Genomic DNA, 16,039 nt, shown 5'->3' on the forward strand with positions numbered 1-16,039 from the left:
GTAATTTTGCTACTGTTATGAATCGTCATGTAAATATCTGATATGCAGGATCTATTTTCATTGTTACAAATTGAACATAATTAAAGCATAGTAATTAATCACAAAAACAATATGTAATTATATATGTGTTTTCTGATGGTCTTAGACGACCCCTGTGAAAGGGTCATTTGACCCCCAAAGGGGTCTCGACCACAGGTTGAGAACCGCTGACCTAGACCATAATCTGTTTTTTTGTGTGTGGTTTCTTTTTTTTTTTGGATGTGGGTATCCAATTGGTCATTGGTTTTGTTTTTCTTTCTTTTTTTCTTAAGATGCCAATTTTTAAAAAATATATATTTTATTGATTTCAGAGAGGAAGGAAAGGGAGAGAGAGATAGAAACATAAATGATGAGAGAGAATCATTGATTGGCTGCCTCCTGCACGCCCCTACTGGGGATCTAGCCCACAACCGGGCATGTGCCCTTGACTGGAATCGAACCTGGGACCTTTCAGTCCACAGGCTGATGCTCTATCCACTGAGCCAAACTGGCTAGGGCTGTAATCTGTTTTTAATAGATGAACTTATCTCCATTTAAAAATGAGCCTTTTGCTCTGGCTGGTGTAGCTCAATGGCTGAGCAATGACCTATGAGCAAACGGGAACATTGTCTGAGGTAAAGCTGGAGATGTCACTAAGGGCCAGGCCAAAGAGGTTCTCTTAAGGAATTTTGACTTTTTTAAAGAATAATGAATAGGCATTTGAAGGGTGTTAAGCACTGGCTGAAGTGTAGAGATGGGATTTGAATAAATCAAAAGTAAATGTACTAGTAAGACTGGTATAGTTAAGAAAGGACAGTACCCTGGCAGGGTAGCTCAGTTGGTTAAGAGCATCGTCTCGATACACCGAGGTTTCAGGTTTGATCCCCAATCAGGGCACATACAAGAATCAACCAATGAATGCATAAACAAGTGGCACAACAAATTGATATTTTTCTCTCTCTCAAATCAAATTTTTAAAAAATAACGTATGGTAGCTTATATTAAGGAAAGCTGGTGATGGTGGAGGGAAAAAAAGATTCAACAAAATAATTTTTTGAGGTAAGAATCTAGACTTGGTTTGGATTGGGAGGAGAGAACGGAATTTTAAGGATGACTCCAAGGAGTGTTTGTGTTTTTTTTTCTTCATTGTTGACACTATTACTGGATGACTCCAAGGTTTGAGAAACAAATTAAATAAAAAAATTTAAATGTGTGTGCATGCAGTATCTGTTCTTGCTTAGTCCACAGGGTTATTGTTAGGGTTGCCTAACAATAATTTTGATTATGCAAATTTATATAAATAATTTCCAATTCAGAATGGTCCTTGAAAAGCTGCTACTGGAGATCATTGCTATCTGGCTCAAAGTTCAGTTGTCTGCTACTAGAAGCAAGTTTTTGTATGAAATTATGTCTCAGTGCTTTATTGGCAAGGAAAGGTGGGGTAATGATGAGTGTTTGTCAGATATTCTTAAATCATTTTAGGAGCATTTTTCTTTTCATGTCCAGTTTTTAAATTATTTTTGACTGGGTTATTCTAATGCACATTGTCTACTTTAGAGAGTAAGAATTTAGAGAATGAAGAGAAAGACAATCCTGTGGAAGAATGGGATTCTGAAATGAGAGCTGCAGAGAAAGGTAACTGAATTAATCAAAAAGATAAATGGGGGAACACACCCTTTTGTTCTGTGATTATGTAGGTGACATTAATTGAGCTAGAATTTTCAATAAATGGATGAATTTTGTAGCAACATTTTAGTGTGTCTACTCTGATTTGTTTTTATTTTTCTTTTCAAAGAACTGGAACAGCTGAAAACTGAAGAAGAAAAGCTTCAAAGGTCAGCCTTCATTTTGAGTGTTAAAAAATATGCAAAACTTCATTAGGGTAAATGACTTTCTACCCCCAGAAACTGATAAGATTGGGAACATGATTATTGACTAAGGCTGATTCAGGGCTTTGACCTTCACCCCGGGGTTGACAGTATTTTCTAAGTACTATTGTTGACAGGGCATTACTTCAAGGCAGTATTTCTCAAGTTTGAATAATAACAGGATCTTTTTTTTTTTTTTTAAGCCTCATCCGAGATATTTTTTCATTGATTTTTAGAGAGACAGGAAGGTGGGAGGTAGGGGAGAGACATTGATATGAGAGAAAAACATTGATTGCTTGCCTCCCACATGAGCCCCGACTGGGGCCAGGGATTGAACCCGAAATCCAGGTATGTGCCCTGACTGGCAATTGAACCCAAGACCTTTTGGTGTACGGGATGACACTCCTACCAACTGAGCGACACTGGCCAGGGCTCAGGATCCTTTTAAAGGAAATAAACCTAGCATTAAACTATTTTTATAGTATACTTAAGTAAGTATAAAAAGAGGTGTATATTTCTTATACTCATGAATTTTATTTAACTAAAAGACTAAGATCAAATATAAATAATGACAAAACCAGTAAAATTACAGTTGATAACATTAATTTGACAGGTGATATTGTTTGGTTGAAATTAAATTGATTCTAGCAAAATGACTAATAAAGCATCAGTTCTATTTAGATCTAATAAACCTAATTAAACCAAATGAAGGCACTGAAATTATGGTATGTCTCAGTTTTAAGGTAGGCAATCTCATAATCTGCATTATGCTTATATTTTATTATAAAAATGAAAATGTAAATTTTAATAATCTCAAAGAACATGAGAAACCCTAAGGGTATCTTTATGGATTCTAATTTGAGAGCCATTGATTTAGGCCTTTTCTAAATAGACCTATGTTTCTAGATTAATGCTCTTTCTAAAAACCCATTTGAGAATGCAAATGGATGCCATTCACCTCTTTGGGGAGCCATCTAGCATGTAACTTCTTGTCATAAACCTTTTATTTTAATAGAGTATGAATTCTCTAACAATGGACTTACCTTTCTGTGAATACTTTTTTTGTAGAAATCTCTCAGAACTAGAGGTACAGAAAGAGCAGACCCTTGCTCAAATAGACTTCATGCAAAAACAAACAAATACAACTGAAGAGCTGCTGGATCAGTTGAGGTAAGGAAAAACTAGTGTCATTAGTTTGCATTTTATCCTGTGCCTTTGTGGTTGTCTAAACCTACTAGAGCATTTGACATGTGTTTGTAGTATGTATCACTGTTTTTAACCAATGTAGCCTCAAAAACAGTTAATGTACTCAATACTAAGTTGAAAGTATACAAGGTGAAAAAAAAAAGAGACATCTGTAATACTTTCAATAATAAAAATAGGTGGGTACCTTTCTCAGTTCTGGTGCTCTTTGCTGGGCGGCCCTGCTTTGGGATTAGACTCCAGAATTCTCAATGGCAAACCCCCCAGCTGAGATATTTCTCCAGAACTTTAGTTGCTGTTTGTGGGAGCCCGGCCAGCCCTTTTGCGCCTCCACCCCTCCTACCAGTCTCTATGTGGTTTTCACTTTCCATCCTCGGTTATCAGGGTTCTCTCCAGCGAGTCTTCAATTATTTATTCAGGAAGTTTTTCTGTATTTTAGTTACAATTTCAATTTGGTTCTGGGAGCATGTCCGTGCAGCATCCACTTACTCTACTGCCATTTTTAATCTCCTCAGCAATAAAGTTAAAATTAAAAAAACAAAACAAAGAAAGAACATATACAATATGAGAGAGCTGTGGAATTAAAATTTTAAAATATTGCTTATTTCTTTCAAAAGCATCTTTGTACATTCACAATATTTGAATTAAAATGTTGTCTCCTGCCCTGCCGGCGTGGCTCAGTGGGGTTGAGCGTCAACCTATGAACCAGGAAGTCACGGTTCAATTCCTTGTCAGGGCACATGACTGGGTTGTGTGCTCGGTCCCCAGTAGGGGGGTGTGCAGGAGGTAGCCAATCAATGATTCTCTCTCACCATTGATGTTTCTATCTCTCTCTACCTCTCCTTCTCTGAAATCAATAAAAACATATATTTTTAAAATGTTGTCTTCTGCCCTGGCTGGTATGGCTCAGTTGGTTGAGCCTCATCCCATGTACCAAATTCCCAGTCAGAGCACATACCTGGGTTGCAATCAGGGCACATTCCAGAGTTGTGGGCTTGATCTCCAGTAGGAGGAATGCAAGAAGCAGCCAATCGATGTTTGTTTCTCTTTCTCTCTCTCCCCCTGTCCCTTCCAATTTCTCTAAAAACAATAAAAACATATACTTTAAATATATATATATATTGATTTCAGAGAGGAAAAGAGATAGAAACATCAATGATGAGAGAATCATTGATTGGCTGCCTCCTGCATGCCCAACACTGGGGATAGAGCCTGCAACCCGAGCATATGCCCTGACTGGGATTTGAACTGTGACCTTCTGGTTCATATGTTGACACTCAGCTACTAAGCCATGCTGGCCAGGCAATAAAAACATATTTAATAAATAAGTTGTCTCCCAATCCAGTCAAAAACTAGCAGCTGCTGCTGGTACTTTTTGGGTGGTATCTGAAGTTAACTCTCTTCTTTTATCTCAAAAACAAATTTTTTTGGCTTGTTTATCTCTCCAGCTTGTCTGAATGGGATGTCATTGAGTGGAGTGATGATCAAGCTGTATTCACCTTTCTTTATGACACAGTAGAACTCACCATCACTTTTGGAGAGCCAGTAGGTGAGTAGCAAAAGTAAGATAATTCTACAGAAAACTTTATGGCTAAACTCAAATCTTTATTTTAATATAATAACTATTAACATTAAAGCACTACTGAACTCTTAGAAGAGGTGGTCACCTCAATTAGTGAGAATAGAATTTTTTATTTTATTAGATAAAGAGTAAAATAAAAATTCAGCCTGGCTGGTGTGCTCAGTGGTTGAGCATCGGACCATGAACCAGGTCAAAGTTCAATTCCCAGTCAGGGCACATGCCTGGGTTGTGGGCTCGCTCCCTAGTAGGGAGTGGGCAGGAGGCAGCCTCTCTCATCGATGTTTCCCTCTCTATATCCACCTCCCTTCTTCTCTGAAATCAGTAAAATTATATATACTCTAAAAATTCAGCTAATGAAAGTGCCCTTTGTACAGTAGAAATTTTGCCTATCCAAATATTGATCAATATGCTATTCAAATCTATTTACTGTGAGTTCCTTTCTTCTGTGTCTTTTGTGATAGAGAATTTACTCTAATAGCTGGTGACGCTTGACTGTATTTTTGTACTTGAGTTAATCTAAAAGTTAATTGGAAGTCCCGTATATATTGGTGGGCTCATCAGAGTAGGTAGACATCACTATATGGTGACTGGAGAGAGTACTAGCTGTTTTGTTGGATTTGTCTGTTAGTATCTTTAGGTCTTTTCTCTTGAAACAGTTAATTTCATCATAGCCAACCATGGGTAAACATGGCCAAATTGGAATTAAGGATCTTTATATTCTTCCAGCCTCTAAACATGTCTCTCTTTGAAAAGTTCCTTTTCTCAGTGAATAGCATCAACTTCCATTCAGGTCCAAAATTAAAACTTAGGAATCACTCTATATCTCTTTCTCCCTACCAGGTATATTTAAATCATTAATAAGACTGATTTTAACTTAATATTAATCCACTTTTTTTTGCCTCTTCTGTCCGTAGTCATCTCTAACCTAGATGGTCTTTCTGGATCTTCTCTTTTTCCTTTCCAATTCATTCTCCTTCTGTAGCTATAATGATTGTTGGAAATCTGATCATGCACCTACTACTCTTAGACTAATGACCAAAATATTTAATATAACCTGTAAAGCTCTTTTTTCCTCCTTTTCCTGCCTCTTCTTACATTGTTATATTTATGTCAGGCACAATGAATTTCTTTTATTTCCTTAAAACAGGGGTGGGGAAACTTTTTTCTGCCAAGGGCCATTTGGATATTTATAACATCATTCACCATACACAATTATCAACTTAAAAATTAGCCTGCTCATATTTGGTCAAATATTTAATTAACTCGCCCCTAATGCCTGGCAGGGTCAGACCAAATGATTTCACAGGCCTTATATGGCCCATGGGCCAGATGTTCCCCACCCCTGCTTTAAAAGATCATGGTTTTTTATTCTCAGTCATATTCTATTTTACTTCAGCACCTACATACTGATGTTTTTTATTCCTGGGAGCTCTTTCCCTGTCTTAGTCCATTTGGGCTGCTATAATAAAAATACCATAAACTGAGAAGCTTTTAGGCAACAGATGTTTATCACAGTTCTGGAAGCTGGAAATGTGAGATTAGGAAGCCAGCATGGCCAGGTGAGGGCCCTATTCCAGGCGGCATGCTTCTGATTGTATCCTCACATGACAGAAGGCCAACCTAGCTCTCTAGGATCTCTTTTATAAGAGGTCTCTACCCACATGACCTACGCACCTCCCAAAGGTCCCACTTCCTTATACCATCACGTTGGACATTAGGATTTCAACATATAAAATTTGGAGGAAACACAAATGTTTAGATAGCACCCCCTCTTCACTACATAAGTTTCTAATAATTCTTGTAAGCGCAGCTTAATTATCACTTTCTCAGGAAAGTTTTATCTATTATACCTATTCCCTCTGCTACTTGCCCTCCTGTTACATGTTCTCATTGCTTCCTGAAGTTTTCCTTGATAATTTTTATTACAGTTTGTAGTTCTTGGTGTATTTATTACTGCAGTTATCTGTGTGTTCCCCTGAACTGTAAGCTTCCTAAGAGTATAGATTGATTGTGTCTATTTGTCTCATGATTGTATCCAAAGTAAAAAGAATCAGAATTTGAGAGATGGGAGATAACTCTAGAATCTGGCGAAGCAAGCAACTATTCTGGTTACCTAAAACTCATTACTGTAATACTAAAAACATAAATGATTTTTACTGTATTTGGGCAAAGATAGTAGGTGTGGGAGGTCACAACCTCTTTATATGGTTCCTGAAAATAATATCTTTGCACACCAGTTAAGGAGCAAAGGAGGAGGCCTTTATAAGTATATTATAAATATATTACACCTTAAGTTTCTGTCTTTTTTTAAAAAAATATATTTTATTGATTTTTTACAGAGAGAAAGGAAGAGGGACAGAGAGTTAGAAACATCAATGAGAGAGAAACATCGATCAGCTGCCTCCTGCACACCCCCCACTGGGGATGTGCCCGCAACCAAGGTACATGCCCTTGACCGGAATCGAACCTGGGACCCTTGAGTCCGCAGGCCAACGCTCTCCACTGAGCCAAACCGGTTACGGCTTAAGTTTCTTTCAAAGGCCTGCCAATCAGTATAGTTCAGCAGTCCAGGGGAGCCTTTACCATATAGAGAGAATAATATGATTCAAGTATATACCTTCAACTGCCTATGAAAATGTCCTGCTACCCAGAAAGAGTAGGACTCTAAAGTACTTGAGTTGTATATAGTTTACAATCAGATAATGAAAAGAAATACTGTCCTTATTCTGATTCTTCCTAGTTGGTCTCCCTTTCCTGAACAAGGCTAATAGGAGGATTGTTGACCTGAATTTTCAATCTCTGTTAGATGGTAAGTTCAAAGCATTTAAGCCATTAAAAATGTGTTGGAAATTTACAAGTGTGAATTGCTTCTTGAGAATTCTCACATACTAAGTTAAATATAAACACTAATAATAATTTGTCTTTAGAAATGTGTAGTAGAAATAGACTGCTAGGATAATGTTCCAAATATTGGGTAGGTTTTAAAATAAATTATTTTTTTTATTATGACTAAGCCTTGAACAGTGATTAATAATAGCTAATTCCATAATCTAAAAATTACCATTGTATTTGTTCTCTATTAGGCATGTGTATTACTTACATCAACACCATGAGGAAGGTATTACTCCCCATTTTACAAATTAGGGGTCTGCAGCTCAAAAGAAATATGTGTTGTGCTTAGGATCAAACAAACAAAAAAAAAACACAGGTTTATGTTACATTTAAGCCTATGCTCTTAACCAAGTTTTATTCTGTATGTGATAAAAACTTATATTTTTATAAGAATGTCTTATGTGAATCATATATTCTGATTCATGTGTTTGAAAATAAAGATATTTAGACACCTAGTAGTTTGAAGGTATTTTTAGTTTGTATAATATTTCTAGTTTATATATTTTTCTTTTTTCTAGCTTATATATTTATATAAAATATTTGAATAATTAATACCCTGCTTTTGGTTTATTTTCTTCCTTCCTCAGAGGATAAAGCTCCTCCTTCCTCCCTTTTAGTTCATAAGCTTATTTTTCAGTATATTGAGGAACAGGAATCCTGGAAGAAGAAATGTACAACACAGCATCAGGTATCCAAGGTAAATTCTAATTGAAGTATATAAAGGCAAATTATGTTATCTGTCCCAAAAAGCAAAACTAAAATTTTATTTGTGTAATAGTGTATCATGAAACGATAAATATATTAAATCATTTAACTGTGGGGGATTCTTTATTAAAGAGCCACTAAACACTGAAATGTTTTTATAATTTTTTTTTCTTTTGTTTTTCCTAGATGCTTCAAGAAATCTCACTGGTAGTAAGCCATTGCAGACTCCTTGGAGAGGAAATTGAGTTTTTAAAGAGATGGGGACCAAATTATAACCTAATGAACATAGATGTAAATAATACTGAGTAAGTATAGTTCTCTAGGGCTGCCATACAAGTGTACTACAAATTGGGTAGCTTAAACAACAGAAATTTATTATCTCACAGTGCTGGAGGCTGGAAGTCTGAGAGCAAGGAGTCAGCATGGTTGGTTCCTTTTGAGGGCTGTGAAAGAGAATCTGTTTTATGCCTCTCTCCTAACTTTTGGTGATTTGCTGGCAATATTTGGCATTCCTTGGCTTGTAAATATGTAACCCCACCATCTGCGTTCATCTTCACATGATGTTCTTCCTGTGTGTACGTTTGTGTTCAAATGTACCGTTTATAAGGACACCAGTAATTTTGGACTAGGAACTCTCCATACTTCAGTAGACCTCATCTTAACTGCAATGACCTTATTTCTAAATAAGGCCACATGCTGAGGTGCACTGGGGTTAAGGCTTCAACATATGAATTGGGGGGAGGGCACAGTTCAATCATAAAAGTAAATAGTAGAAAACTTTAAAAAATATTTTAAGTTTCATAACTAGTAATGAAAAGCCAACCATAATAATATTTTGTTCCAGATGTTATACCTTCGGTCTGTCTGATAAGGACAAAAAATAATGTACACCTGCCCTGCCAGTGTGGCTCACTTGGTTAAGCATTGTCCCATGTACCTAGAGGTCACCTGTTCGATTCCTGGTCAAGGCACATGCCCAGGTTGTGGTCTTGATCTCCAGTAGGGGGGCATGCAGGAGGTAGCTGCTCTCATCGATGTTTTTATCTCCCTCTCCCTTCCTCTCTCTCAAGATCTATAAAAACATATTTTTTAAAAAGGAAAAATAATGTACACCTAAGTTTCACATGCCATTGTAAAAGGAAAATATATTTGTGTTTTATTCTGGTTTTGTTTTGTATTTTAATTGAAGATTTTGTCTTTTACAGATTGAGGCTTTTATTCTCCAGCTCTGCAGCATTTGCAAAGTTTGAGATAACGTTGTCTCTCTCAGCACATTATCCATCTGTCCTATTACCTTTCTCCATTAAAAATCACCTTGGAAACATCAGGTGAGTGAAGGGCCAGCAGGATAGCACTTCCAATTACTGTTTTACCTCTGTTATATTATTTGAAAGATCCTTCAAAGTGTTCAGCAAATGACAGATCATAATGAGAGTCAAATGTTACTTATCTCTGACTTCATTTTGAGGAATTTGTTCTTTTAAGGTCAGTGACATTCACTGCTATGTCCAGAGGCTGCTGGAGACCACTGGTCTGTTTTTTCATACTAGATCCACTTTTTTAATCCTCTCACCTAAAATAGGAATTAAGGAAAAAATCCTGCATAAGGGTAGCCCAGGTCATATATGAACACCTTTTATGCTCTTAAAACAGAATAATCATTTAAAAAGCTGTGCAGTCATAATGCTTTTCTCAATTAGCCTATAGAACAAGACCTAAAAATATTTAATTCCTACTATATATTGTGTGACTTTTTAGACACACTGCTGACAGATTGTAAAATGGCAGAATTTAGAATGTGCGCACCTCAAATCCATCAGCAAATACCAACAGTCCAACAGTTTAGATTTTTACAGCCAGAGAAAGCAGTTAGGCCAAGATAACTCATAATTGCATGTAAAATTGGTTCTTAGGCTTTGTTTTTAGACTCTCAGTTCAAACTGAATAGTTTAATTACTTCCAGAAATGCCTATTTGTGCTTCCTGGGAGACTCAGAGACTATACAAAACAAAACAAAACAAAACAAAACACGAGTTCCACTGAAATGGAGATAAGTGTAAGTTTCCAGAAAAATTAATTAACCTTTTGTTCTTTCCAGCCGTGATGAAATCTCTGCCCTTCTATCTAAAGTGCCACTGGAGGACAACTACCTAAAGAATGTAGTCAAGCAAATTTACCAACATCTGCTTCAGGGCTGCAATTTCCACCAAGAGACCCTTGGACCACAGCTGTAACAACCAAGCATAGTACACTTAATAATGATTTATGTTGGAGTCTCCATTGCTGTTCAATCTTCATCTTCAGGTCCTAGAAAGAAGCCTAGTAAAATTCCTTCTGATGATTTTCTAGTTAATTGGTAGGGTTAATTTTTAAAGCTCTACGGTCAGGAATAATGAAAGGCCTCAAATTGCCTGCTATCAACTTGCTTATTTTTCTACTAAAAGTTTAAGTGGTAGAAAGTGTAATTTTTTAGGGAAAGATCATTGATTTTGGCCCAGTATATATATGTAAATATATTAATATTGATTTTGTGTTTGTGATGTAGTAAGGAGATATATAGAAATTCCCAGTGATGTTTAGAGAGATACCATAAGGCAGTTTCTATCTTTCTGAAGGTTGCCTTACAGTGATATTCTCAACTCCTTTTATTAAATAATTACACTTTAAATAATATAACACCCAAAACAGCAGTTTTGTCAAATTCTGGCAGTAGTAATGAATTTAGTATAAGTATTGGTTTTTGAAGCTATACCTTTCTTAATATAAAAAAATAAAAATATCCATTTATATTGATTGTGCATTATCTGTGATATAAACAAATAGAAAAGACTCTTACCCAAACTTTAGTCAAATCCTAATCATGACCATTTTTGTTTATATTTAATTCTAAACTAAAATATATTAGCATTTTTAAACTAATTCATCTTAAAATTTTACTTTATATTTGAAGATCAGGTTAAAGTCCTGTGTTTCTCTCTTGGTTTGCTTTGAACTTCTGAGTTATTAGTCAAAAGATTACATGGTCTTTTAAGCTTTAAAAGTCAACACAACTAATTTGCCATACAAATCAAGATGTAGATGTTCCCTATTCCATGACCTCCTTGAAAAACTTTTAAAGTTACCAGTATGCTCTGTTTCCCAGGTAACTTAAATTACTTTTCTTACTGGAGTTGTTTTATTTCTTTTCTGTAAGCCTAAAAGTAGAAGTTTTATTTTATGCATTTTGGTAACCTGGAATTATCAGTTCCAAAATGATTTGGCTTGTAATGATGATTTCTGCTTTCTTGTGTCTGGAGTACATAATTGTAATATTTACTTAGTTATTGATTTTTATTTTATTTTTTTCAAAATATTGCCTATTTTTAAAATTTTTGGAAGTTTTCCTTTACTGATTGGAAGCAGATTATTTTTTGCACTATTAAAATAAGTTTATTATATGAAATATTTTTTAAGCAGCATCTCCTTATGAATTAAAGAGTGTTTTTACCATCTATCCAAAAGACCTCTGAAGGTATGACAAAGAAAACTCCCTCTAGGTGTATCAGAATAATACTCTCACCAATTGAGCTACCCAGCCAGGACTAGTATTATTTTTCTTTTAATATATTTTTACTAGAAGCTCGGTGCACAAAAATTTGTGCACTCGGGGGGTCCCTCAGCCCGACCTGGCCCTCTCGCAGTCTGGGACCCTCGGGGGATATCCATCTGCTGGCTTAGGCCCACACCCCAGGGGATCGGGCCTAAGCTGGCAGTCAGACATCCCTCTGACAGCCCGGGAGCCCTCAGGGGATGTCCACTTGCCAGTGGGGAGCAGGCCTAAGCTGCAGTCGCACATCCTTAGCGCTGGCAGCTGGCAGCCTGGCTTGTGGCTGAGCAGAGCTACCCCTGTGGGAGCGCACTGACCACCAGAGGGCAGCTCCTGCATTGAGTGTCTGCCCCCTGGTGGTCAGTGTGTGTCATAGTGACCAGTCATTCCCAGTCATTCTGCTGTTAGGGTCAATTTGCATATTACCCTTTTATTATATAGGATTGATTTCAGAGAGGAAGAGAGAGGGAGAGAGTTAGAAACATCAATGATAAGAGAGAATCATTGATCGCCTGTGTCCTGCACACACCCCTACTGGGAATCAAGCCCACAACTGAGGCATGTGCCCTTGACTGGAATCTAACCTGGGACCCTTCAGTCCACAGGCTGATGCTCTAGCCACTGAGCAAAACTGGCTAGGGCTAGTATTCTTATTTTTAAAAATGTTTAACCTCAATCTAATCATGAGGAAGTAAGTAACTAAATCTAGATTGTGGGACATTTTCTAGAAACCTGGCTTGAACTCTTCAAAAATGTCAATGTAATGAAATAAAAGCAAAACAAAAAGACGGGAACTCTCCTAGATTACAGGAGACTAAAGAGACAAAAAACAAAACAAAAACAATGCTTAATCCTTGGTTGAATTCTGTATTAAGAAAACAACATATAGCCCTAGCTGGTCCCAGGTTCATTTCTGGTCAAGGGCATATGCCCAGTTTGCAGTCTCGATCCCCAGTAGGGGGCATGCAGGAGGCAGCAGATCAATGCTTCTCTCTCATCATTGATGTTTCTGTCTCTCTCTCCCTCTCCCTTTCTCTCTGAAATCCACAAAAATATCCTATATAATAAAGAAGCAATATGCAAATTGACCCTCACACCCTCACAAGATGGCTGCCTACAACCAGGACAGCAAGGGGGTTAGTGAGGGAGGGACAACCAAATGACTGAATAAGCAGGCTGCGTGTATTGACCAGGTCGGCAGGGGGATTAGTGAGGGATGACCAAACAACTGAACAGCAGGCTACGTGGGGTGACCAGGCCGGCAAGGGGGGACAGTTGGGGGCAACCAGGCCAGCAGGGGGGAAGTTGTAAGTAACCAGGCCAGCGGGGGGGAAGTTGTAAGTAACCAGGCCAGCAGGGGGGGCAGTTGGGGACAACCAGGCCGGCAGGAGGGGGGGCAGTTAGGGGCAATCAGGCCGGCACGCAGAGGCAGTGAGGAGCGATCCAGCTGTCTGGAGGGGGGGGGGTAGTTAGGGGCGACCAGGCAGGCAGGCAGGTGAGCGATTAGGAGCCAGCGGTCCAGGATTGTGAGAGGGATGTACGAAACCGATCGGGCCTAAACCGGCAGTCGGACATCCCCCAAGAGGTCCTGGATTGGAGAGATGTAGGTTGGGCTGAGGGGACCCCCCACCCATGCACGCATTTTGTGTACCGGGCCTCTAGTATTTTATAAGAGAAAAAAAGAAAAAAACCTGTAAAGGATATTTTAGGGATACTTGGAAATTTGAATATAAACTATATATTAGATTCTATTCTATTTTTTTTCACATTAATGGAAACAAGTCTTTATTAGGTAACTTTCAATATCAGAAAATTAAAACTGTTAGTATATATTTTCTGTAAAAATAATTCTATCAGTGCTTTGGCCATCTTAAGTTAAAGGCCCTTTATCATAAAACTAGAAGCCCGGTGAACGAAATTTGTGCACGGGGGTGGGGGTGGGGTCCTTCAGCCCAGCCTGCACCCTCTGCAATCGGGACCCCTACACCTCTTTCTTATCTAGCTAACCTCTTCACATTTAAAAAAATTAACTGAAATACCACCTACTCTAGGAAGTCCTCTTTGAACAAATCTCTTTACAATGTGTACTAAGTATTTTCATAGTATACCATTCTTTTTCTTTAGCAGCAACTTAGAGTGGATGCAATGTGCTTCTCATTCTTGTGTCTGAAGTTTTTCTTGTTGCTCTTGTAATAGTGAAGCTTATCCAATTTACATTTGCCCTTCAAGGGCTTATATTTGGTTCAGTTTCTAGTTGGCTCCCTGCTTTTTTTTAAGCAATAAATTTGGGTTGTGATAGTAAACCTCACTTGTAATCAAGCCTGTAGGTCTCCCTATCTGAATCCTCCTATCTAATAAAAGAGAAACATGGTAATTAGCCGTACCTCCGATACCCTTCCCATTGGCTAATCAGGGTGATATGCAAATTAACTGCCAACCAAGATGCCGGTTAACCACCAACAAAGATGGCGGCTAATTTTCATATCCTGCAATGATGGGAGGCGAAAGGGGAAGAATGGAAAAATGGTGATCGGAAACCCAGGCGGCAGGCAAAAGATGGGGGCGGGCAAAGGCGGCCATCAGAAAGCCGGGCTGGCCTGTGGCCTCATGATCCCCGGGGTGAGCGGGAGCCCCGGCGCAGGCCGGCTGCGTGATCCCCGCAGGGGGCGGGAGCCCAGGCACAGGCCGCGTGATCCCCAGGGCAATCAGGCGAGTGGGAGCCGGGGCGCAGGCCGGCTGCGTGATCCCCGCAGCGAGCGGGAGCCCGGATGCAGGCCCGCCGCGTGATCCCCGGAGCGATCGGGGCAAGCGGTTCCCGGGCGCAGGCCAGCTGCGGGAGCCCGGCGTGATCCCCACAGCAATCGGGGCGAGCGGGAGCCCAGGTGTAGGCCGGCTGCGTGATCCCTGCAGCAATTGGGAGCAGGCTGGCCGAGTGATCCAGGCAAGCGGGATCCCAGGCACCCCAGCACCTGACATGCAAAGGTCGGGGATGAAATGACTTTTCCCAACCACATCTGCAAATATCCTGGGGAAGGCATCACTGAAGAGTTCACAACTCTCTTACTTGGCAAGGAAGAAAAAATTTGGCAACGGAAACAATCCCTTACATCAAACTTAAGGTCCGTCTGGGTAAAAAAGAATATTTCCAACGTAAAGTAGGGAGCAGGCAAAAATAATATGTTCTCATGACTTCCACTGAAGATTGAGCATATGACAGAGTCAAAACGAACATACAAATTAAAACAGACAGTGGACATTCAGATGACCCGAATCAACTGTCACTGTTTGTGCCAATAGCAGCAATGCTTATGTGATAATATAGTTTAACAAACATACAAAACAAGTCACATGATAAGAGAGGTTCGGCTTCTGAAGTAATTTGAATATGTTCTTTAAAAATTCTCATGTCCTCCCCTCTGACTATAATTCTTAATTTTCCAATCAGAAAATTACCCCAGGTGATCCAGTAACATGTAGAACTCCAGTAACCTAACTTATTTAAAAAGCAAACATCCAAACCATTTTTAAAATATTTAAATTGATATTTTAGGGTTAAAATTATAGAAGATATTTAGATCCAAATATATTTTCTGAATAGAAAATATTTCAGTTTTTGATTTTAAAAAAATAAACATAAAAAATATATAAGTGACACATTTTCCCAAGGAACTCTGAATTAGTACCTTTCCCTCTAACTTTCTTCAAATTAAGAGAACCTATGGAGTTCCCTATACTGCACAAGTTTTAATGAAAGAAAATAAGACTTTCTAAGAGCATCAAATACATGTTTTCTTATTTACAAACATATATACTCTTCTCTCTCTTTAAAATATATTCTTACTGATTCAGAGAGGAAGGGAGAGGGAGAGAGATAGAAACATCAGTGATGAGAGAGAATCATTGATTGGCTGCCTCCTATACGCCCCTGTACTGGGTATCAAGCCCACAACCTGGGCATGTGGCCTGACCTGGAATCAAACTGTGACTTCAGGTTCATAGGTCAATGCTAAAACACTGAGTCACACCCGCTGGGCTTAATTCTTATTTATAATTAATTCCAAGGACATATATAGCTTGAAAAGCTTTGGAAGCAGTTTCAAAAAAACTAGCTTGTAAGTAACAAGAAAACAGTTATAGAAGAAAGTTTAAAAGAAAAAAATTGTTTTAATTTATTCAAGAGTGGGA

The 16,039-nt window shown here is 38.4% G+C and overlaps 1 protein-coding gene across 2 annotated transcripts in view; it reads left to right on the forward strand.

The window, feature by feature from the left end:
- KNL1 (kinetochore scaffold 1) overlaps window positions 1-11,583 on the forward strand; it is a 61,890-nt gene extending 50,307 nt beyond the window's left edge. For both annotated transcript variants that reach the window (XM_023757468.1, XM_023757469.1), the window contains 9 exons: window positions 1,576-1,653; window positions 1,814-1,853; window positions 2,955-3,056; window positions 4,538-4,638; window positions 7,412-7,480; window positions 8,151-8,260; window positions 8,455-8,573; window positions 9,474-9,596; window positions 10,367-11,583. In XM_023757468.1, the coding sequence (XP_023613236.1) occupies window positions 1,576-1,653; window positions 1,814-1,853; window positions 2,955-3,056; window positions 4,538-4,638; window positions 7,412-7,480; window positions 8,151-8,260; window positions 8,455-8,573; window positions 9,474-9,596; window positions 10,367-10,502 (878 nt within the window). In that variant the 3' untranslated portion in view covers window positions 10,503-11,583. The remainder of the gene's footprint in view (window positions 1-1,575; window positions 1,654-1,813; window positions 1,854-2,954; window positions 3,057-4,537; window positions 4,639-7,411; window positions 7,481-8,150; window positions 8,261-8,454; window positions 8,574-9,473; window positions 9,597-10,366) is intronic.
- The last annotated feature ends 4,456 nt before the right edge of the window (window positions 11,584-16,039 follow it).

Source organism: Myotis lucifugus, unplaced genomic scaffold, assembly GCF_000147115.1.
Source record: "Myotis lucifugus unplaced genomic scaffold, Myoluc2.0 scaffold_109, whole genome shotgun sequence".
Classification (NCBI taxonomy): Eukaryota; Metazoa; Chordata; class Mammalia; order Chiroptera; family Vespertilionidae; genus Myotis; species Myotis lucifugus.